This window comes from Xylocopa sonorina, chromosome 9 (assembly GCF_050948175.1).
Source record: "Xylocopa sonorina isolate GNS202 chromosome 9, iyXylSono1_principal, whole genome shotgun sequence".
Taxonomy (NCBI): domain Eukaryota; kingdom Metazoa; phylum Arthropoda; class Insecta; order Hymenoptera; family Apidae; genus Xylocopa; species Xylocopa sonorina.
In genome coordinates, this window is record NC_135201.1 from 12,617,912 (window position 1) to 12,641,975 (window position 24,064).

The 24,064-nt window shown below is 55.5% G+C and overlaps 1 protein-coding gene across 5 annotated transcripts in view; it reads left to right on the forward strand.

The window, feature by feature from the left end:
• The window catches only part of LOC143427070 (uncharacterized), a 35,424-nt gene extending 12,048 nt beyond the window's left edge, over positions 1–23,376 (forward strand). Inside the window, exons 4-7 of one of the 5 annotated variants that reach the window (XM_076900922.1) lie at positions 15,004–15,141; positions 19,240–19,429; positions 19,569–19,768; positions 23,212–23,376. In XM_076900922.1, coding sequence (XP_076757037.1) covers positions 15,004–15,141; positions 19,240–19,429; positions 19,569–19,768; positions 23,212–23,289 — 606 coding nt within the window. In that variant the 3' untranslated portion in view covers positions 23,290–23,376. Of the gene's footprint in view, positions 1–15,003; positions 15,142–19,239; positions 19,430–19,568; positions 19,769–19,997; positions 20,154–23,211 lie in introns of those variants that run through there. The other 4 variants (XM_076900923.1, XM_076900924.1, XM_076900925.1 and 1 more) reach the window with 4 other exon arrangements.
• Positions 23,377–24,064: the final 688 nt, after the last annotated feature.

Sequence of the window (24,064 nt, forward strand, 5' to 3'; positions counted from 1 at the left end):
ACATATCGGGGAGGTAGGGGGCCCCACGTGAAAACGTATTGTGCCGACGTGTCTCTTCCACGGAAATTCCAGCCGAGCGTTATTATGAACGGGTATACACGGGTCTAAAACGTGCTCGAAAACCCCGATGGGCCAGATAGCAAGGGTTGAAACCCTCTCTCCGTCGCTCGCTCGCTCGCTCGCTCGACCGACCGACCGCCGCCACGTTTGATTCGTCGCGTAGATAGAGGGCCTCGAACAGCTGGGAACTTTTCGCTGCTGCTTTTATTTATTTTTTTTCTCTCTCTCTGACTCTCTCCTTCTTCTTCTTCTTTCCTCTTCCACCTCTTTTCGCCCGTTTCTTGTCCCCGGATGGGTGGTGTCTCCGTTTCATTTGGGGCGCAACAGGGGCGAGAGTCTCGTCGTCGCGTTACCTACATTCGAAAACGGGAAGAAGAGTCGCTTTTCCATCGAGCTCCTCCGTGTACACCGACGTATACGACGCGAGCTTCGAATCCGAGGGTAGAGAAGGCGAGGTAAGAGGGAGGAGACGCGGTTGAAGCAGGAGGAGCAGCGGGAGGAGGAGGAGGAGGAGGTGGTGGAAAGAGGAGGAGGAGGAGGAGGAGGGCCAGGGTTCTGCGTGGAATCGCTCGTTAACGGCTGTCCTACACGCTCTCCCTTTTCTTCCCTCTCGTCCTGGCGATGGTTATCGCGCGCCATGCCACGCCGTGCAACGCCGCGCGATGCTCGTCGAGTTACGGTCCTCGGAGCGTTCCTGGACATTCCAGTGGCAACAGAAGCGCCAGCGTCGCCCGCGGGACCCGTTAATCCAAACCCGGTGGAATTTTTTCGGCGAACCAGCCGCCGTCTCTCGCGTGCCCTCTGACATTTTTCTCGAGAAATCGCCCCCTAGATACGCCTCTGCGCGAGATCTCTTACCCTGCCCCGAGGAGAGGATAAAAGAAAATCGATGCCGTTCCTCTCGCTCTAGTTGGCGCGCGCGTTGCCGCTCGATTTTCCTCGCGAGAGGATTTCGCGAGATCGGCCACGGTGGTTTACGAGCAGCACACGCAGCCCGTATAGTGGTCGGGGGCAGAAACGGCGACTGAATTATGTACCAGATGCAAATGTCGTCGTATTGTCCGGTGCCGGCGGCGTGCTCCATCCATCTTTCAGCTTCCTTGAAAATTCCGCTCATGAGAGACGAGATTTGCATCCGTTCACACTTTGAAATACGTCCACGCTTAGAGCCTCCGCCGCTGCTCCCCTTTTTCTTCTTTTCCTTTTCGACGACGAAAAAGAACACGAATTACGATTCTAGCGTACCTACGCTCTCCGCGCGTGCAAGCGTGGAAACAGGTTCCGTTCGAATCCTCGCGGATAGCACCACCGCCTTATCGAGTATACGAATCGAGGATTAAAAGGGTGGCGGTGGAGGAGGAGGAGGAGGAGGAGGAGGGTTTAACGACACCCTCGAACCCGGTCAAATTTCAACCGGCTGATCCCTTATTGTCGCGGGGGATCGCGGTTTCGCGGCGGAACGAGCGATCCGCCAATCGAGGCCGGCCAATAACTTGGTCGCGGGTCTCGTTTCGCGGGACGACAAGCGGGACGATTTATTTCGCGAATTTATGCCCGGCCAGGATCGCCTGCCTACACCACTCCCGAGTGCTGCAGTCCACACCGGCAGTCGGAAGCAATTTACAAGTTAATAGGTTACGAGGATTCGTTATCGCGGCCCCGGCTACGCCTCTGGATTTATTCCGTTTCACCGTTTAATTGGCTCGCCCCTCTTTTTTTTCTCGTCGCGTCTCGTCGACGACCAATCGTGAGAGAACGCGACTAGACCAGATTCGGTTCGGTTCGAGTCTCGATATCGCCGAGAGTCGAATCGCGAACGACCGGACCGGGAACACCGTTAACCCGGACGATACTCTTTTTTTTTTCTTTCTTTTTCTTTCTTTACTCTCGTCCCGGGCCGGCTACTTAAGATTCGGCACGCCGCGATTGGACGACCAGTTTCGACTGTCCGACAAGTCGATCGATCATTCACCGACACAAAGAAACAATCGGCGCTGTACGAGCGAGCGACGGACTCGAAATTGATTTACCTCGAGCAATTCTTCGGGCTTGCCTCGATGATCGCTCTCCTTTTTACGGCCAACAGATTTGTTGGGAAAACGAACGAGGGAGGGAGAGAGAGAGAGAGAGAGAGAGAGAGAGAGAGAGAGAGAGAGAGAGAGAGAGGGAGAGAGAAAGGCACGAAATCGAAAATAACGCGCACGGGATATCGTAATATTTCACGCGCGAACCCGTAACCACCGGTGCTAGAAAGTAGGAAAGAATTTCGTTCGCGTGCACGCACCCACTCTCGCTTCCGTGCCGTGGCGAGCAACTGAGTAACCGAGCGAGCGAGTAATTAAAAAATCGAGGCGAACTTTTCGTTTTCGAGAATAGCATTTTCGATTAGTATTCTCGAGGGTTAAGCGCGGAAGGAAGGATTCCCTAGGGCAGCTGCTGCTGCGTCTCCGCTATCATTGGTCGCGATCTCGATGGATCCCACCCGAGTCCGGAAAACGACCCCTCCAGCGATCGAGGACCAATCCTATCCCGTCTTTCCCATGCGCCGAGGGTAGATCCCCCGGGTTTGGGGTGGGCTCGATTTTCGGGGCTCGTCGCGTCCCCGTCCTCATGAGAAAAACCTCTCCTCTCTCTCTCTCTGCGTCGAGTTCTTCTGCCGGATTCGAGATCGAAGCGTAGTATCGCGTATAAGGCGAGGGAAATGGTATAAATCAGAAAATTGATCTCGGAACAAAATCGTTGTCTGGAACACCAGCGGGGATCCGGACGGTGGAAGCTGGCGCGGAACGGCTACCAGAAAAAGGGTCTCGTCGATCTAAAAAGAATCGTCGTGGAAGTCTATAAATCTCGAGGTTGGCGGCGGTGGCTGCGATGGCGGAGGAGAGTCGCGGGTGTACGGGGGTGGGTGGTGTAGGCCGACTGGTTGGCTGGTTCTTCCGTCGGTGGGACCCGCGGGCACGAAAAACGCGGCTGCCGGTGGCGCGGTCGAATAAATCAAACTGGCGTGAAAATCAATTGTAAGACACTCGCCTCGCGTGTAGTCCTCCCTCCTCTCCCTCTCTCTCTCTCTCTCTCTCTCTCTCTCCCTCTCTTACTCTCTTTCCCTCGCACACACGTACACGTACACACGTTCCCGGTCCTCCCTTCGTGGCGTGCTCTCGTGGCTTTCGTGCGTTACCCGTGAACCGAGTCACCTTCCTTTGTGTCCCCCGCGTTCCTTCCCCTCCCCGCGTTCGTTCGCGTTCGTTCTTTGTTCCTGCTCGCTCGTGTGCCTCGTCGTCGTCGTCGTCGTCGTCGTTCCAAGTGGTGTGCGCGTACGGTTCGCGGGGGTGTCGAAAGAGAGCGCGCAAAGGGCGGGCGGAGGAGGGTGTAAAGTCAATACGGGCGGAAGGACGCGCAGACGCCCGGCGTCGACCAATGCGAGGGTCCCCGCGTTCGTTCGCCGCATGGCGTCCTCTCGACGGCGTGCCGGCGCTGGCGTCGCTCCATTTTGCCGTCGGAACGCGACGGTTTCGGTGGTATCTCGCCTCCGTGTTGGAACGGAGATTGGAATTGAGAGACGGCGAGAGAGGCGGCGGGTTGGCAATAGCGAGAGAGGAACGGGGACCCGACGGGGACCCGCCGGGGACCCGTTCGTCGATTCAAGGACCGGTCAGGTGCGTTCTCTCGAAAGTACACTCGAAACGAAATAATACCACGTTCACCGGGGAAAAGTGCAGCGACCTCTTCCGCGGACCGTAACTGCGCCGCGTTACCCGAGCTAATAATATAATGCCCACCGCGGAGTGGCTCTATCGAAACGAGCAACGATCGAGCAGCGATCGAGCAGCGATACCACGGAGAGAGAGAGAGCGAAAGAAAGCTGCGTCTTCTCGATAAAAGCGAGAAGATCGATGCCAGAAACTCGGCGAACGAGTAACGATGGCGTGTGCGCGGGGGTGAGCCGCGCACCCACCCCCGCGAGGGTGAGCGAGGAGTAATGGCCGCCACCGCCGCCGCCAACCGTTATTTATCGCTCGTAACCGCTCGTAACCGCTCGTAACCGCTGGTAACACGCGAACGCGTACCAATCTCTGGCGATACGATTAGTCGCGCGAGCGATGAGCCCGGCGAGCGCCGAGATTCGGAAGTCGAAAGTTATTTATCGCGAGCGCAACAGCCTATTCCCGGCGACAGTCGCGGGGCGCCTCGCGGCTAGTCGACCAAGACGGAACACGTGTACCGATAAGCGGTGCGCCGATATAAATTATGCCCGATAAAAACCGTTTACGGTAAATATTAATCAAACCGCGGGCTCATTAAGACGGGCAATCCGTTTCGTTTCACCGTTACGCGATATTATAAATTTCCGCCGATACGCACACCTTCCCTGGTACACACCCGGGAGGAGGAGAATTTTTCGGGCAAACGATCGTTGCTTTTTCCAAGATCCGTACCCGTTCGAGCGTGCCCGGCCAGGCCTTCTCGGTGGAATAATAAACGCGAGGCAAGTGGGTACGCCGCAACAAAGAGCCTTTCTACCGTGCTTAGACCGTGGCATTATTATTTATTTATAGCGTCATTATGTTGTCTCTATTGTTGTTGCGGCTCGAGAGCGTATGGTAAATGTTGACCGGGTCTCCTCTCTCTCTCTCTCTCTCACACACACACACACACACTCTTTCCCCTTTCCACACCTCTCGTTCGCGAGGTAGGTTCTCGTCGCGGCGCACACGATCGAGAATGCATAATTATCGAACGTTTTTGCCGACGGCGGGAATCAAGGACGATGCGCGCGTATTTTTTCTCCGTCCATCGGCGATTATGATAGACCAGGCATCGAACGCGCTACGAGACGGTTGGAAAAGTCTCCGCTCCCGATGGAACCCGGAGCCGGAAACTCGCCGCCACCCTCTCTCGAAGGGGTTCGCGTAATTAATCGGGTCGAACGAGTCGACCAGCCAAGACGGATCGTCACGAGCCGCCTCGGATGACAGCGGTTGAATAATTACCACGGACCGATCTCGTGATCGTTGACCGAGGCGGAGCTCCACACAGCGGAGAGCGAGAGCGAGAAAAATGACTCGTCGCGTTTCCCGACTTTTCCTCGAATCGAGTTCGTTCCACGAACGTTGCACGATCGAAACGCTAGCGAGGCTCGCGAGCGGCATTATCACCGGTTTCAGCAGCGGGTATCAAAGTGGCAAGGCTGGCCACCTTGCCCTAATAAGCTGGAACAGGATATTCAATCCTGTCCTGTTGTCGGCGTGCCGTGCCTTGCCTTGCCTTGCCTTGCCTTGCCTTGCCGCCGTTGTATATATTGTGTCCCGACGTGCGTACAGAGCCCGATTGCACAATCCGTGGCACGCTTATGCACGACAAACTCGCGATATATTTACCTGTAACACGGTTTCGCGTGTACGCGCGCCTCGTAACCGCTTGCCCGCGACGACCGAGTTGAGTTACTCCGGTTCGCGGGGGCCCCACGCGGATCATCGCCGTTCGACGCTTGAAATCCATTCGAGCCCGCGAATTTCAGAACACCGTTTCTCGATCACCGCACCTGGATAGAAGGCGCGAGCTCGCGAGCTCGTGTACGAACAAGGACGCGAACAAGAAGGGAGAGAGAAAGACAGAGGCGTTGTACGCGTCGGCGGAGTCGGAGTTTTGTCCAGTGACGTAATTAATGCACCGACTAGACTCGGACTTTCTCGCGTCGAGGACGGGTGTAATATCGGCCAATTGGCTGTAACCCTGATCAACGGTTTCGGTCGTCCAGCTTTTATCCTGGCCAATCTCTCTCTCTCTCTCTCTCTCTCGTTCGTTCGAGCCACTCGCGTTTTAATATACACAGCCGATAACGGCGACGCTCGGGAAGGTGAGGCGGAACGATTAACTACCGATCGAAAGTAACGCCGAGGAGTAGTAACGCTACTTACTACTACTAATGCTACCACTACCGCTACTATCACTGTCGCTGCTGTTACTGCTCGACGGTGCGGACAGACGAGATCATTTTTCCTTGCAAACGAGAAGAAGAAGAAGAAGAAGAAGACGAAGAAGAAGGAGAAGAAGGAGACGAAGAAAAAACGCGTCTAATTGGATCGGGCAATTTGTCACGATCGACGGCCGCACGGGAAATCATCGCGCAAAAGCCAGGCTACGATTTTCAATTACCGTTCGGTTGATCTTGTCTGTCGCGTCGATCGCGGCCGCCTTGTAATAGCCCGGTAAACGACGGCGCAATTTTCCGATAATGGGAATTGATTTTAATTCGAGCCGGTAACGATCCTCGTTAGAGCCCCCGGGGTACTCTCTCTCTCTCTCTCTCTCTCTCTCTCTCTCTCTCTCTCACTCTCTTTCTCCGCGTGTGTCTGCTAGAAAGTAGCGCTCGTGGTTCACGGCGATCGAGGATCGCGAGAGAGCCACGGCCGGAGGAGAGGTTGCCCCGGTCCCGGTTTTTCATCGGCCACCCGTTAAATCGGATACGCCCGTGTACGAAAGCCGTGTACACGGATCCGAGGCGTGGGTGTGTGTGCGTAAGAGGTCCAGCCTTGCCTCGGACGGAGGCTGGGTGTGGCCGTGACTAAAAGTTCACTAGAGCACACTTAACACACTTAACGCGCGCGGTTTCTCTCCGCCGCGACCGGATAGACGATCTCGTCTCCGGGTACGGGACCCGCGAAATTTCACGGCTTCGCGTTCCACCTCCGCTCCGCCACCCTTGCCAGCCGCGACGCCAACCGCGACCGGGGGACGATGACGGCATCGACGTTGGCGTTATCGATCGTTGGCGATCTTTCGCGGATACGCCGGCCGATTAATAGCCTGGCTGGCTGCTCGTTTTTCAAACGGACGACGTCTCGAGGAAAGCCTCGATTTCGTTCGTTCGCGGGACGAATATTTTCATTTCCCGTGCTCCGCGTTCGAGACGCGTAAATCGATCGACGCTGCTCGTTTGCTGGTCGAGTTCCTTAATCGCGGCTGTATTTTTTCGCTCCCGAATGCGTGCCGCGGGAAAAAAGGTAGCGAAAGAAATTAATCGCTCTCGAGTTCGAGTTTCGTTACAGATTCCTGTTGAACGGAGGAGGGAGGCGGGTGAATATCGAGCGCGATCAGGCGCGGCATTAACGATATCGTTAGCGTAAGAAACGACGTCGACCGCGGCGCGCGGTCGGTTCGATCGAGGATTTATTCGCCTCGGACGCGGCTCGTTAATTGGAAAATTACAGAAATCAGTTGAATCAATGAAATCGCGTAACGTGGCGTTTGAGAGGCCGTGAACGAGGTGGACGATGATGCCATTAAAGTGGCATCGAGGCAGGCAGCGCAGCGCGCGCTCGATACCAGTGGGACCACACACGCTCCTCCGCGCGTAACCGCGTCCACACGACTGCCCGACTGTATGGTAATCGCTCGCGCAGCCATCGCGCTATCATACACCGTATATTATCTAACTCGCGGATTACCGCCAGCGAGTCGTAATTATCCAGCGTCGCGTCGCGTCGCGTCGCGTCGCCGCTATTTTACGCGATCATTAGCCAACACGGCGTTCGGAATCACCGTTCGCCTTTTCTTTCTCCCCCTTTGCAATTCAACGAGCAGGCCTCGCGCGCGGACCCGGGGACAGTGATCCGTGGGCTATTTTCACTTGGTAATCGGTGGTACCCGCTGTCGCTTCAGAATTCCGTCGATCTCGATATTCTAATTCCTCCGCGCGGAGAGAGAGAGAGAGAGAGAGAGAGAGAAACGGCCTATCTATTCAAATTGCCACGGCGTGGCCCCCACTGAATTTCAAAAGACGCGCGGACTGCTTCGCCGCTTGTGGGCGGCTGGAAAAAGGTTAACGGTATTCGCGACGCGTTTCATCCGCCAGGAAAAAGGCGACTGAGGGTGGAAACAGAAAAAGAAGAGAGAGAGAGAGAGAGAGAATCGTAGCTACGAGTCAAAGAGTTTCGTTGGAATTCGATTGCGCAAGCTTCACCTGTTTCGCGAAGGAAAAGATCAAGGTGGAAGGGAAGGTGGCGTGTAGAGGAGAATACGTGGAAATCCGTGTCGAACGAAGTTCGCCGTTGAAAGATCGAGCCGGTGGAGATTTATGTCGCGTCGAGACCGTTTACTCGTAACGCCTTGAATCGTAGATGGCTTCTCTTGTCCGCTCGCTCGCGCGTTCGAGGTACGGTGCGCGTGGATCGCGGAAAACCGCGCGACGGAAAGAATCGCTGGCGAAACAGCGTCGGTCGGTCGCTCGCCCCAGGGTTGGCCAGGGGGTAGCCCCCGGCCGCTGGCCTCCGAGCAGTTGGCCAAAGTCATAAATCGACCGTTCGAGAGAGCTGAATCGCGGCCACGGGACGCGCACGCACGCGGAACGCGCGTGCTTTATTCATTGTACGCGCGTAGAAGGGGTGGCCCGCCATAATTCACCCTCCTCCTCTTCCTCTTCTTCTTCTTCTTCTTCTTCTTCTACTACTTCTTTCGCTGCTTGTGCTGCTGCCGTTGCTGCTGCTGCTGCTCGTGGGATCCTCTCTCGTTTCGCTCGGCCAAATTTCGCACGGAGTAAAACCGCAGGCGAGATTAATTTGAAAAAATTTAGCACGCGACCTCGATGACTGCGGGCCGCGTACGCGGCGTAGGTGGATGCCAGCAGGATGCATTTGAACGCATCCTGGTGAAACTGGCGGAGCATTGTGGCGGGCCGCTCGATCGTGCCGAGCGCCGCTTCCTGCTGGCTGGCGTAATAATTAACGAGCGTACCGCCGCGGCCCCAGCTTTATGTTTGTTTAGGCAGCTGAACGGGATTCGAGCAAAACTCGTCGCCGTCTCTCGGTAAAACTGTAACGAACCTCGCGGCGTCACCTCGTCGAGCAAACGAACGCGGAACGGAGGAGCTGACCTTAATTGAGGGGCGGTCGACGGTGCAACGCGCCACCACCGACGGAAGGCGCGGTAATTTAAACGTCCATCGAGATCCACGAGAGTCGTTTTCAACTATCGTCCCGTAAATCATCCTCCCGCGGGGTGCCCCCTCCTTCCTCTTCGCCTCGCCTCGCCTCGCCTCGCCTCGCCTCGCCTCGCCTCGACTCGCCTCGCGAGGTCTACTCCAGTTTTCTCGCTCGATCGCACGATCCACGACGTTACCCGTTCCACGGCCAAATAACAGGCCACGATTTACAGTGCAATTTACAGCCCGCGCGAAAACTGTGTACACCGCGCGGCCTCGTCGTGTAAATACGCCAGTTTATTTCGCCCGGTTGTTTCTGCCTCCGCGTACCACAGCCCTCGCTTTCTTTCCGCGGGAGGAAAGATCGAGGCAATTTGCCGCGACCGAACGACTCTTCCTCTCTTTTCTTCTTTTTCTTTTTCTTTTTCTCTTTCTCTTCCTCTTCCTCTTCTTCTTCTTCTTCTTTTCTCGTTTCCCCCTGAAATTTCTCTCCTCTCTCTCTCTCTCTCTCTTTCTCTCGAAAGAGGACGCTTCGAGAAAAGCGCGCGTCGAACCGTGGAGAGCTGCTCGCCGAGGCAGACGGGACGCAAAACGAACAGAAAACGGGAACACGAGCTTCCGAACCGATCGCAATTAGCGGTGGACGGACGGATGGACGGACGAACGGACGAGAATTCCATACGACGGCAACTAATTACCGGCGGCCGCTTTATTTCGTCGGGTGGACGCGTACCGTTACCGAGGAGACGACGCGGTTTCCCGATAAATCGGCAGGGCAAGAGAGCATACGGCGTAATCGTTGGTTCCGCGTTGCGATCCAATTAATAATCGAGCCACGGGGTGCGCCGCGTAAGCCGGAAACCGGCCCGATGGCTTCTGGGTATCTATTTAACGAGGCTGCGCTCTCCGCGCGAGTCGTTTTCTTCCGAAACTGTTAATAACCATCGCGGTAACGATCCGTTCGACTGCTCTAAGCGAGAGCGGATACGGGGTTAGGGGAAGGGGGGGGGGGGGGGGGGGAAGAAAAAGCGGACTCGCGGAATAAAGGGAAAAGGGAGGAATAAGGTCCCGAACGCACCGCCTTATATAAACGGGCGAGCCAGCACACGCTTTCGTTGCTCGTTTTGCTCGATTTCGATTGCCCCGGCCCAGAAGAAGAAGCTGCTGAACACGCTGGAACATTGCTCGCAATTTAAATAAATTCACCGTGTCCCCGTGGTTCTGCGCTCTCTCGTGGTTCTTACCTTTCTCCTCCTCCTGCTCCAGCTCCAGCTCCAGCTCCTTCTCGGACCCGTTCGTCCTCGTGGTCTTCCTATAACGCCGCGTCTCGCCTCGATGGGAACGAACCCGAAACGACCCGTTCCGCTGGCGAACGCGAACCGCTTTTGAACGATCGCGGTCTCTCCTTTGACCTCCGCGAGTCTCGAATTCCGGGGCGCAATTCCCCGCGAACCCGGTTGAACGATAAGGAACGCACGCACGCGCGTGCGCGCGCGCACGATCGAGCGACCGGTTCCGAGGCGTAGACGTCCAGCGTTCTCGATGACGAATTAAGGCTGGCCGGTGGTCGCGGTGATTAGAAAGGCGGAGGAAGAGAGAGAGAGAGAGAGAGAGAAAGAGAACTGGTCGTCGCGGTCTCGCGGTGAAAATCGTGTTTGCCACGTCGCGTCGCGTCGCCTCGCGTCGCCTCGCGTCGCGTCGCGCGGCGTTAACCGTCCAGCGGATGGAAGATGAGTGAAAGGTTGCCCGGTCGGACACCAAGGTCTGCTGTTCGCCGCGATGTCTCTCGGTCTCTCCGAGCCGGCTGCCGCGTAGAAAACAGGCTGCCGGTAATAACGATAAATCCACCCCGGCCGCAACGGACCGGTAATTAAGAAATTAATCGAATCCCCGGGGAGACGAGTAAATTTCGCGACGCGTCCGCTCCTTCGACCTCGCTCGCCGCTTTCCACCGTTCCTGGAAAACCGTGGTAGACGCGAACCGCCGCGTCCTTGACGGAGATTGCGCGGCACGCGCGCAAGGGTTTGTCAGCGTCGCCGTGGCGGAGGGACGAGGAAAAAATTAACGAAGAAGAGGAAAAAGGAGGAAAATAGAAAAAAGGAATCCGGCTGTGGAAAACCTGTCGACGATCGTCGGGGACTCATTAATATTAATCGAACGAATCTGACCGCGTTCACGTGGCTGGCAACGGCTGCGATTTTCACACGACCTCGTCGAGAGGATCGAGGAGCGTGGAAAGTGGCGAGGCGATTCGAGGGAACGTTTTGCACGGACCCTCGCATCGTTCGTATCCTTCTCTAGCCGTTGGCCTGGGACGAGGAGAGGAAAAGGCGACGACGACGACGACGACGACGACGACGACGACAACGACGAGAGAAGCGGAGAGAGAGAGAGAGAGAGAGAGACGCGCTCGCGCGCAGCTAGCTAGTGTTAGGAATGTGGTACCACCGCTTGTCACAGTCACAAGCGCAGGCTGCACGGTACCACCACCGCGCGGGTACATTATATTATGCGCGGCTGCGGTACTTGGCGTGTTCTCATCTATATCGAACGGTTTTGCCGAACGCTGCCCACCGCCGGTCTATAACCGCGTACCAACTATACACCTACCGCTATACCCACCATCACCTGTACGCGTATAGATACGCGTAGTCGGAGGCTGGTCCGGTTGCTCGCTCGCTTCTGCGCTCGTGCGCGCAACGACGTACGATAATTGGCCCCGGTATAACAGGTTTCGACTACCACCGGTCCCCGAGGCATTTCTTTTCTTCTTCCCCTCCTCTTTTTTTCGCCTCCCTTTTCTTTCGATCGCGGGAAATTTCGGTACCTCGCCGTCTCGCCGCGTCTACGCGGGAAAATTGGAAGGGGGCGAGTGCGCGCGCGAGCGCGCGCGATTAATGGGTTCCCGAGACAGTCTCGAGGTGTAGATCGCATAGCCGGCATAGTTTCCTGGCTGAAATCACGAGGCATAAATTATCGCGTATATCACCGCCGCGTTGCGGCGCGGCGAGGCGAGGCGAGGCGAGGCGAGGCGAGGCGATGGCAATCGGCGCACGTATGCACCTAGTACGTAGGATCGGAAACGCAATTAAAATAAAATCAGGGTCCCGGCCGGCGGTGCTGGCGAGAGAGCGAGAGAGAGAGAGAGAGAGAGAGAGAGAGAGAGAGAGAGAGGGATCGCTCGAGGGAACTGCGCCCGCGTCGAACCTCCGCGCGCCCCTCCCATTGTTTTCGAAAGAGAATTGCTGTAAATCGGAGGATTACCGGCAGACCGGCCGGAGATGGAGAGTTTTCCGGCCGGTTCGTACGAGTACGAGTAAACGATCGTTTTACGAGCGCGAGTCCCGATAACGATCTCCGTGTATCCTTGACTAAATCGTGACTAGAAGCGGAGGGAGCGCGCCGCCGCCGCCGATACAACCTCGATACAAACATTGTTCTCATCGGGATACAAATTGCTCGTATAACCGGTGCTGCCCCGGGGGGAATAAATGGAACACGGAGAGAACTAGTATATCCCTCGCGAGAGAGAGAGAGAGAGAGAGAGAGAGAGCGCTGGTTTTAGCCAGAGAGTATCCGTAACCCCCGCGGATAACGCGACCAAAACACCATCCGTACGATACGCGAACGATAATTAATCGTCGAACCGGAGTCGCAGCCGTTTTCGCGGAATCCTCCGCCTAGGATCGCTACGAAGATTTATCGAAGCGCGAGTTTACGAGGAGCGAAGGAGGCGATGGCGATACGGTGGCGTGGCGGTTGTATCGATCGAAAGTGACACGGGTGGCGGCGTGTAGCGGTGGTGGCTCCGATTCCGATGACCGGCTATTATGCAAGCGGTTCCGAGAAATCGAGGCTGGAAAGCGAACCGAACGAGAGGGACGACTACGACGAGGACGACCAGAGCGGCCGCGATGGGATACGCTCGCGCGCGGGATATTCGAGCACCGAACCAACGGTAATAATTACTCCCGCGCGCCGTCTGTCACGAGCGATCGATAACCCGTTGGCAATTAACTTTGAAAAATCGTCCCGAGTCACGTACGATCCGGTTTTCTACGGATCACGCCGCTCTATCTTCCTCCTCCTCCTCCTCCTGCTCCTCTTCCTCCTCTTCCTCCTCTTCCTCCTCTTCTTCTTCTTCCGCTTCGCGCTTTTTCACTCGCGAACCCTCCTCGCGGACGACGGTCCTTTCCTCTCGGAACGAGGACACCCCCGCGGAGGGGCGGCCTCGATACAATATTTTGGAATCGCGGTAATCGGGCGTAATTGTCGCTGGTGGTCGACGAGGTGGCGTAGAAGCACAGTGTCGGGAGGGATGGATGGATGGACGGACGGAGGGAGGGAACGTGGATGGAACCCGGGAACCGGTTGCTCTCTCGGGGGAAGAAGGCACGCAACCGTGGACACTGACGGATATGACATTTCTGAAGTTCGTGGCCATCTACGTTTCTCTTCTCTCGTTCGTTTTAGCCCGTTCGGTTGCCCCTGCCGCTGCTACACCGTCCTCCTCGTCCCTTCGACGCTCCTCCTTTTATTTCAATTCGATTTTTCTGCCGGTCTTGTTCCCTTATTATCTCGTTTTGCTCCTCTCTGGCCCACGTCAGTTTCTCCCTCTACCGTTCTCCGGCCCGTTGCTTCCCGACCGTTTCGCATGGATTTTATTTTACCCCACCCGTTCCCGGTGCGTCTGTCCGCGAGAGCGCAAACCCGCTCGCTCGCTCGCTCCTCTCCTCCGCGACGCGCCGGTTCGAATCCTGCTTTTATTTCCTCCTGTCAGCCTTCTTGCCGCCCCTTTTTCAGTTCGCGACCGCGCGGCTCCTCTTACGCCGCTTTCTCGGTCCCCTTTCTCGCGTCGTTCGCCAAAATCGAACCGCTTCGCGAGAAATCACGCTCGACCCGCCCCTTTGGTTTAATAACCATTAGCCGTTATTGGTGGGCACGATTTTCCGTTGGTGGGCAAGGTGAAAGCCTGGACGACGGCGAGGGTGCGAAAGATCTAGAGCAGATAACGGGCCTCCGTGTATTGACGAGCTTGGCCTCTCCTCGCGTATTGATTCCAACACGGAGGGGTTTACTCGGGGCCCGGAGCACCCTGCAGACCCCTTTTCCTACGCGCCAACCCCGATAAGATCCGCCAGATAAGCCATGATTACGTACCGCGGTGACGAGCCACCCCCTTCTCTCTCTCTCTCTCTCCCTCTCTTCTTCTTCTTCTTCGTCTTCTTTCTCCTCGTCGTAGCGCTCGCCGCAACCGCTCGGTAAACAGTCGTCCTCCGCGTACGTGATTGCTTCGCGCTCTCGTCATCCCCCTTGACGGACGCCCCCGGCGAAATCTTTGATGACCAGGCTGGAAATTAGGAACGCGCGAGCGAAACGATCGATCGAATTCGCCCGTCGAGGCCGCGTTATTCCGTGGAAAAGAAGAGAGAAAAAAAAAGGAAACGACGGTTGTCGCCGGTTGCTGGTACAACCCCCCCGACAAAGGGACGGGAGAGACACTTTATATTCGTGGACACGCGTTCGGGAGACGCATTGTGACGTGCGACACAAAGGGGGCGCAATTTCGATGCCGCGTTTTCGCTCAAACAGCTTTCAATCGGTTTTCCATTAGCCTCCACTCCCTTCTGGCTGCGCCGACAATGCCCCCGGATGGGCTGTTTCTCTTCTATTTTTTCCATCCCTCCTCTTCGTCTCGGGGGTTAAGTGGCCGTGGACGAGCAGGAACGCGGAGGAACTCGGGGCGCGAGTATCCACTCGAATACGGCAACTGTTTGGCGAGAGTGTTCGTCGAATGCCGGGAACAGGTGTAAGGGGCTCCTTTGACGAGTCGAGACCCGATGGACCCCGAGGCTCCTCTCGCCAGGTAAGAGAGCCACGGGGATTAAGCGGCGGCGGCGGCGGCGGCAGCGGCTCGGTTCGTGGCTTTTTGATTCCGAAAACCGTCTTCGATCCGTCTTCGCGTATAACTCGATTCGCGTCGTAACAGGTGTGATATCTCTGTGTGTTTTCTTTTCCAAAACTGTCGCTGCAGAGTGCGGCGAGGCGGGCGGGCACCAGCTGCGCCAACTGCAAGACCGCGACCACCACGCTCTGGCGGAGGAACCAGGCCGGGGAGCCAGTCTGCAACGCGTGCGGCCTCTACTACAAGCTGCACAACGTAAGTAATCATCGATCATGCACCATTCCCAACCGTATCGATATTTCCCTCGGCTGGATCCTCTCTCCGCGCTGACTAATGAACCGTCCCTGCCGATCGGTATTCCGAAGCGCCTCGATCCACCACCACCACCACCACCAACGCCGTTTGCCTCGCTTGCTCCGCTACCATGCTATACGGACTTCCGTTCGAAACGATATCCAACGAACAATATCGCGAGCGGAGCACGGCACGGAGAGAGGAAGTAGGAGAGACACGAAAGATCCGTGGTACTCGATACAATGTTTTCGACAACCGACAGAGAGGCGGGGAGAGGGAGACGGACAAAGGGGGTCGATCTCGGGGTATTAAACGGCGGATACGAGATCCGAGGAACGAAAGCGGTCCTTGGATAAATAGCGGAGGCAAAAGGTCGTTCTTTGGCCACCGTCGAAGCCACCGATCGTGAACCGGCCCGTGTGTAACGTAATATCGGATTGCTATTGTCGCGAGAGGGAGCCTCTCGAGGTCTCCATTGTCGTGTCCCCGTGGAACCTAATTCCTCGATCCTCTTTCTTCTCCGGGCCGCAGCGGTCCGTTCTATCTCTCTCTCTCTCTATCTCTCACTCTCCATTTCCCTCCTACGGTCCATCGGAAACGTTTCTTTCATTCCGCGTTTCGTCGAGTTTTCGCGGAAAAATTCGCTGAATCGAGGCGGCCGCCCCCTCTCGATTGTTTCCGGCCGGCGGCGATACCGGGCGCCACGCAACCCTCTGTTGTGCCAACAATTAGGGTGCTCGCTCGGACGGCGGACGTGCGAACGGTGTCGCCGGCGGGGGTGGAGCGTGCTCAACGGCGTGTGACACAGGAAGCGTCGACCAAGACAAAGGGGAGGAGGGAAAAAGCGGACATCCTGCGTCGAGTTTTTCTCAGGATCTCTCTCGACGGTATTTCACGCGGGGCCAACGATCCGCTACGGGTGGCCGTCGACCCTCGCCGCCTTTTCCGCCGAGCGCCAGCTCCGATCGCTTTTCGTTACTTTTCCACCGGGCGCCGCGTTCGTTCGTTCAAAGGGGGGGTGGTTGCCGGCCAAAAATAAGGCTCGCGAGAGAGAGAGAGAGAGAGAGAGAGAGAGAGAGAGAGAGATGCGCGATAAGGACGATTCGCTCGTGGCTCGCGCTAATTGGCCCGCGATGACACAACGAGTCCCACTGTCCGCGCCTCCCTGAATTTACGCTCGGCTCTTTTCTTTTTTTTTTCCCCCTTCCCTCCTCCGCCTCCTTCCCGTCGGTTTATCGGCGCGTCTCGATCTCCGCGTCAAACGGAGCAGAGAACGCGCGTCTTTGCGAGCTCGCAACTGCGAGCCACAAATATTCTCCGCTGGAGAAGGAATTCGCTCGTTGACGGATTATCGACGTTGACATCGTCGCGGGCACGAGGGAAGAGAGCGCGCGCGAGAGAGAGAGAGAGAGAGAGAGAGATTTATCTGGCGGTGGATCGTGGATCAGCGGGCGGGGGGCGTAAGGTGAGGACGAGAGCACCAGTAGCAACCAGCGGCAACATCCTCGCGCTGGTTAATGCCGGGCATAAAGGCCGGGCCCAGACACGTTTCCTGGTAATCATTAATTAAGCGTAGGGCTCCCTTCCGCCCCGCGTAGCGACATGGGACGCCGTGCACGCTCCACCAACGGGGGGGAATAAATTCGGATACCCTCTCTCTCTCTCTCTCTCTGTTTACTCCGTCGAGCGAGTACTCGCTCGGACGGATACTTTTCGTTTTCGCGATACGTTTCGTGTACAGCGCGTGTAGAGACACAGGCGGCGATAAAACAGTGGTGGTAGCGGGGCCGATAGTGGTATGCGCGATGGCGTGGTATGCGTCGTGTTGGTAAGCCGCGCGGGGAATAGGCGACTGTCTTCGGTGACGTTAAGCCGACACGTTACAGTCTCGGGCACCGAATCTCTTTTCCCCGGACGGTGGCACGCCATCGAACAATCGGACGGCGAGGATTAGCCAGGGTCCCTGGACTCGTCCAAGGTTCCCCCCGGCTCGCTTCCCTCTCGACCTCGTCTATTGAAAATTCTCGATCGAGGAAATCGAAATTAAACGTCCATCTCTCCGTCTCTCCGCGTACATATCTATACGTATTTATATATATATATACGTATACGTAACGAACGCATACGCGCGCAAGGGGAGGAGATCAATCATTTCGAGAGCAACGTCTCCGGCAGTTTCTCTTGTACCTGCCACCAATAGAGAGAGAGAGAGAGAGAGAGAGAGACTGTTGCCCGGGCTTGTCCAGAGATTCGAGATAGACGCGGTCGCTGGCAAGTGGCGTAGACCAAGGAGAAAGGAGAGGGACGCGGAACGACAGATCTGGCGTCGTTAAGATAGAGCGTACCGATAGCGCTCCGGTTGGCGCGCGCGTGCACGCGAAACAGCGGCGATCGCGCGCGCCCGTGCTCGAAAATACCCGGTCGAGATATGGTAATCCCCGACGAGGAGCCGATCAGAAAACGGAGGAAAGACCACGAGGCGAGAGGAGAGAGCCACCCGGTTTCGAGAAAACTGGCCGCCGCGGCGCGGAGACGGATTTAAATTTGAAATGCGGCGCGCGGAAAAGGTCGACGGGAATAGCTTCGCCAAGACAGAGGGCCGGCTGTCTTTTCCGATACCGATCTCGTCTCGCTAGCCTCGAGAGATAATCGATGCATCTCACCGGCCGTGTGTGGCCTGGAGCGACGCGCGACGACGCACCGCGACCCGCCAATTTTCGCCGTTTTCAACCGGCCCCGGCGAACCTTTCTCACACTTCCTCTCCGCTACCTCTTTTTTAATTCGACGCGCGGCGGCGCGCGTGGATAAATCACGGACACTGGATGAAGTGGAAGAAGAAGAAGAAGAAGAAGAAAGGAGAAGAAGAAGGAGCGTAAGCGCGTCGTAGCGTTCGACGAACGGCAGGCAGGCCGCCGCTTTGTCCCCAGCGAGGAAGTTGTAAAATCGCGGCACAGGAGGGAAAGGGGGGACGTCGCGAACGGCAAAGGGCCGCCAATTGATATGCCCCCGACGCGACCAGCAGCCGGCTACGAGACATTCCTCCGCGGCGATGTTCGCGGAACCGCGTTTCAGCCTCGAGCTAGAAATCGGATTCGAGCTCGCACCGCCGAATGCCTCCTCTTTTTCGATCCGTTCGACGGGATCGAGAAAAGGACCATCCGTCGTTGTCGTCGTCGTCGTCGTCGTCGTCGTCGCGCGCTCGAGAAACGGATCTCGATGTTTTGGTATGCGATTGGGCGCTTGGCCGCCGCCGTCGTGTGCGAGCACATCAATCCGCGCGCGTTCGAATCTCGGACTCTCCACGGTTCCTCCTCCGTTTCGTTTGCACCTCGCGATTCCCTATTAAAAGCCGCGCTCGTATTGTATTCAAATCGATGGCAGGGGTGGCGCTGCAGCAGCTCCTTCTTCTTCTTCTTCTTCTTCTTCTTCTTCTTCTTCTTGTTCCACTTCTCGAAAGAGTCCGCGGATAAATGTCGAGCGGTTCGCGGGCGACACGCTTGTTGTCGGTTGTAGCAGCGCGTACACAGTCGTGGGTTAAAGAAGGGGCGGCAGGACCAATTATGCGCGCGCGGATGCCCGGCGTGCGCGCGTGCAATGCTTAAGTACGAAATAACTAGGTATGCAAGTGTGGTGCATCGGCCGGCGGAGGAGGAAATGCGCGTACGGAGGCGGTGGCGGGTGGTGGAGGCGCGCTTTGTAGTTGCCGCGACGTGACGCAACTGCCAACTCGAGGAAAAGGTTCCCGGTATTGCGGGATGCGCGAACGTACGGTGGCCGCTATCCGGAGGTGGTGGACATCGTGGTCGTCGTCGTCGTCCTCCTCCTCCTCCTCCCTCTCGCCCTTGGCCCCCTCCCGGCACCCAACCGAACGGTCCTCCAGACGGTCAACGACTCTCGTTTTCGGAATTACGTAATTGCTCGAATTTGCGGAATTACGCGCGGGCCAGGCAGCCGTCGCGCGTGGCGTCGGACGTCGGTGGTACCGGTCGGTCGTGCTGCCGTTGGTAGAGTTAATGAAACCGATCGACTCAACGAATTGTTGGCTACGACTCTTGCAGGTGAACCGGCCGCTCACGATGAAGAAGGAGGGCATTCAAACGAGGAACAGAAAGCTGTCGTCGAAGAGCAAGAAGAAGAAGGCGGGCGGGTGCTTGGGCCTCGGCGGCGTGATGGGCGATATGATCAAGGCCAGCGGTCACCTCGATCTCGACAACAAGCCCTTCCACTCGGGCTTCGGCTCGCCCATGGGTAAGTAGCGCCACCGAGCTGGCGGACGACGATACACCTGGAAGATGCTCGCTATACGAGATCGCTTACTACTACTCGGTGTACTTGCGATAGTACAGGAGAAGGTAGAGAGAGAGAGAGAAAATAATTGTGATTACAGGCACGTCGCAGCATCATCCCACGATGCATCCAGCGATGCAACACTACATGTACCACACGGGGGTGGGGGTGGCCGGTGGTCTCCACCAAGGATTCGCGCACCCGGCACCGCCGCCGATCCACCCTCACTCGCACTCGCACTCCCATTCCCATCACATGCCGAGTCTTCAGGGTCTCCAGCTGGCCACGACGAACGCGATGGTGAGTCCCGTCCGTTTTCCTCCGTTCTTTCCACCCGTTTGAGAGAGAACAGCAAAAAAAAAAAAAAAAAAAAAAATAAGAAAAGAACACTTTCAAAGAATCCACTTGATCGGTCAGAAAAGATATTGCACCGCGTTGTGAACGTCCCGTCGAACAGAGACCGAGAGAGACCGCGAGGACGAGACGAGACGAAACCACACATTTGGATGTTCTGTTTGTCTGGTTTCAGACCGGTTGGCGATCGGAGTACACGTGAATCGCGAGTGATCACCAGCTCAGGACGCAGCCCACCACTCTCGTTCTAACGTAATCGCGCGACGCCCGAGCTCTCCTCTCTTTCTCTCTCTCTCCGCGTACCGATTCACCGAGAGACGTTCGAGAGGCGTACCCCAACACACCCCCATTTCGCTCGTTGCCCACCTTTGCCTGTCAACAACCCCCGTTTTCATTTCGCGGTCTCGCGTCGCTGTACATATGTAAAGAGAGTTTTCACACACAAGTACAAACGAAAAGTCGTCGGCAAATCTTGTATCGATTGGTAGTTAGACGCGCTCTGCACCGTAAACTTTGATTAGGTGTTTACGTCGTTTTAACTGTAACTCACGGGACAGAGGAAAACGCGGAGGAAAAGGAAAAAGGGAAAACACGGAAGAGAAAAGCGAGAAGGCCTCCGAGACGCGGATTCTTACTCGGGGCGGCTGAGCTTGCGCGAACGCGCGTTCCACTTTCTTTTTTCCTGTTTTTGTTTTTCCTTCTTCTTCATTTTTTCTCTCTCCTTTCGTTCGAAAGGGTATGAAACCCTCGGGAATCGGGATCGGTCTTCGGGGGCCAGTCGACTAGACTAATTAAGCGTGTATCCGAGAGACGCATCGTGCAATTTAAACACAGAATCTTTTATTATCGAGCGCGCGAGGAGAAGAACCCATTGGGCGCCGATTTTTCTTCGCCGGCTCTTAGCTTTAATCGGAACAAGAGGAGGAGGATGAGGCGGTGAAGGAAGAGGAGGAGGAGGAGGAGGGAAGAAGAGGACGGCGAAGAGACGGAAGAAAAAGAGATAGTTAGTTGATCGCGTTCGATGCGGGACGAGACCGGAGAGAATCGGAAACATATTTTATACGGATCGTTCGAGCGATTCGAGCTGTCGCGTTTATCCCGCTTCGAACGCTTCCAGTTTCTCGGTTGGTAATAATTTCCCCGCGTTGCGAAAAATCGGCGTCCAACTCGTTCGTGCATCGCGCGTCGCGTGTCGTACCGGTCACGTGGGTGTGCGTGTATGCGTGTGTGCGTGTGTGTATCTGTGTGCGTACGCGCGCGCGCGCGCGCGCGTAGTAAACTTCCGGTGATCCAGATCGAATCGATCGTCGTCGTCGTCGTCGTCGTCGTCGTCGTCGTCGAGTGAACAAAAACGCGAGACGAAATAATAAAAGACACGTGAAACGATCCGTTCGAAACGAGAGTACCGAGACGGTGACGAGACGCTGGAGATGGTGGAGCGGTTTTCGTTGAAAAATCGTGAAACGGACGGTGTAAATTTTGTATCTTCGAGATTGCGTATCGTTATATCATTGTAATATATAATAGTATATATATATATAAAACAAATTATAAATATATAAATAAATCGAAAAATCTTTATATGTATATATATATGTACAAAGATACATACATATATGCGTATAAATAAATAATATAAATAATAGTTGACGCGTGCGTGTGCGTGTGCGTGCGCGTGAAGCGTGCGGCTGGCGAAAAGGAGCACCGGTTGCGAGGGTGGGGGCGGGGATTGGGGGGGTGTTGTAGCAGAGGAGTAAAAGTGATTGTGCATAAATTAGCGGTTAATTGCGCATCGTAAGATTTGCATCTAGATAGTCGGAGCGCGCGATGGTAATTAAAACGATTTATCGCGAGCGAGAAAGGTTAATAGCCGTGAATGACGATTATCGTTATTATTCTTATTACTATTATCGTGGTCGCCGATCGGCCGGTATCGCCGATTATTCGTTAATCTCTCGTTCTAATTAATTAATTGATTAATTAATTGAACGCGCGCGCGCGCGCGCGCGCATCGCGCGGCGCCCGCACTCGGCACGAGCCGAATCATCATCCTTTCTTTCTCCGGATCCGAGGGTGCGCCACGAGTGCGCCACGAGTGCGCACGCGAAGAAAGGAAACCGGAAGACGGAAAAAGTGGAAAGGAAAAGACAAGACTGAACGAGACGAGGGGGTTACACACGGAGCGAGAGACGAGGGGGCGGGTCTATTCTAACGAAAATAGTATTATTAGGGAGTAGCTTGTAGTAGAGAGACTGTATAAAGAGAGAATCACGTTCGTACACGATCCACGCACACCCATACTTATACAGACACACACACACACACATACAAACGCACACGCGCATGTACAAGACGACGACGATGGCGGACAGGCGAAACGGAGAAAAGAATCGCCCAACGATCGAGGAAGAGGAGAGGGATGAAAAAGAGGAGCACGGAGGAGAGGGAGAGGTCCGTCGACGACCGTCCGTGGATCTCGAGGAGCCGACGGCCGTTTCCGGCGGCGATATCGTAGTTTCGCGCGAGCATGTGTATAAAGCGACATTGTAAGATATCGTTGTAAAAAAAAAAAACCTGGTTTTAACTTAAAATAAATTAACGATAACAATTCACGCATAACACGGCGGGTAGCGTTCCTTTCGGGTTTCTCCAGGCTATTGTTAATTAAAATTAAGCCGCGCGCGAGAGTTAATTAAGGTGTCGGGCACGCCGCGGCGTAAATGAAAGGCCACACCGCCGCGAGATAAGGGTCGGCGGGGTATTCGCTTTCGCGAATAAATTCCGTCGTACTGGCCCGATGGCTATCGACGTACGTACGTACGTACGTACGATACGATACGATACGTACATACGACCGCGAACCGTTTCTCGTCCACGTAGACGGAGAACGGTGCTGCGTCGTGGGGAGAGGGAGAGATCTCGCGGCTCTCTCGAAACTACCTCATCTCTTGCATCCTCGATTTTCTTCTTTCCCTTTGCTATCGCTGTTCGGTTTCGATCTCGCGTAGCGAGGATCGTTTAAGGCAGGCGAATTATTTAGGACTCGACAGAGAGCTTTCAAGAGTAAACCGACCGAGTTTATAACGGGTGGTTAGGGCCGTTCGTAACGCGGCAAAGCTAACTGTCTCTGTCGAGATCGATTACGTTTTCCTAGGTGAGTTCTCCTTTGCATAGATTCATTTACTCTCTCCTATCGTTCGCATTCCCTCTGACTCGTCGATCGACGAAGGAAACGGAATTAAAAAAAAAAAAAGAAAGAACCGAATCCACCCTCGTATGAAAATTATCCCAAGTTCTAACGGGAAGCGTCGACGCTTAACGCTCACCGATCTTTATCGATCGCGCGTGTTCCACGTGAAAAGTAAACCGTTCCCTCTCGATTGTTGCAGGAATACTTACCCGAGACCAGAAACAGCAAACAGGACAGCTTCTGCAGCAGGAATCTATACGGAAATTATTATTATTAAAGAACAAAGTTGTATATGTATATATTTATTGTATAATTATTGTACAGAATGTATTTTACAAATAATTGAATAAACCAGAAAGGTTTCGTCGTACTACTCTGGCCGCCATCGTCCTTTCGTCCGTACCGTTCCTTCTCCTACGAAATCGACGTTGACAATTTGCTCGAGTTAAAAGAAAAAAAGAAAAAAATACGCGACCAGAAGCGACACGTCATCTCCCAGGAATAGATCGCAGGTGGACCCAGCGGAATCGCGTTGGTGGTATCGCGATAAGACGTGGAAGCAAAGGGGAGCGAAAGAGGCTACCCTCGTAAGCTGTCGCGCGATCGAGATTCCACGAAGCGCGGTAGGTGAGGCGGCGGTTGGACGAAAAATTGCGCTGGATCTGGAATTGACCGGGAGAAAGGAGCGTAGAGTCAACCTAGCGGAGGCCAGGGACGACTCGTTTCACGGCGAATTAAATTCCTATACGGTTCTCGGCTAAGTCCCGGCAGCTGGCCAAGCAAATGGCCGTTGCGGGGAGGAATCGAAAGGAACAACAGCCACGGATAATCGTTATTCGAGGGAGGATGCGCGTTTCTCGGGAAACGGGCCGGGATTTCGCGTAATCCCCTTCTCCTCTCGAGGTAGCTTCTTCGGGATCCTCGGAGTCGACTTCTCGGTTTCGCCTTTCGCGGTTCGCCGCAGCTGCCTTCGGAATCGTTGCGGCCCCCCCGATCGTCCCCGAGCGGAGGATGGGATCGGTCGTCCTCCGCATTTTATAGCGGGCCATATC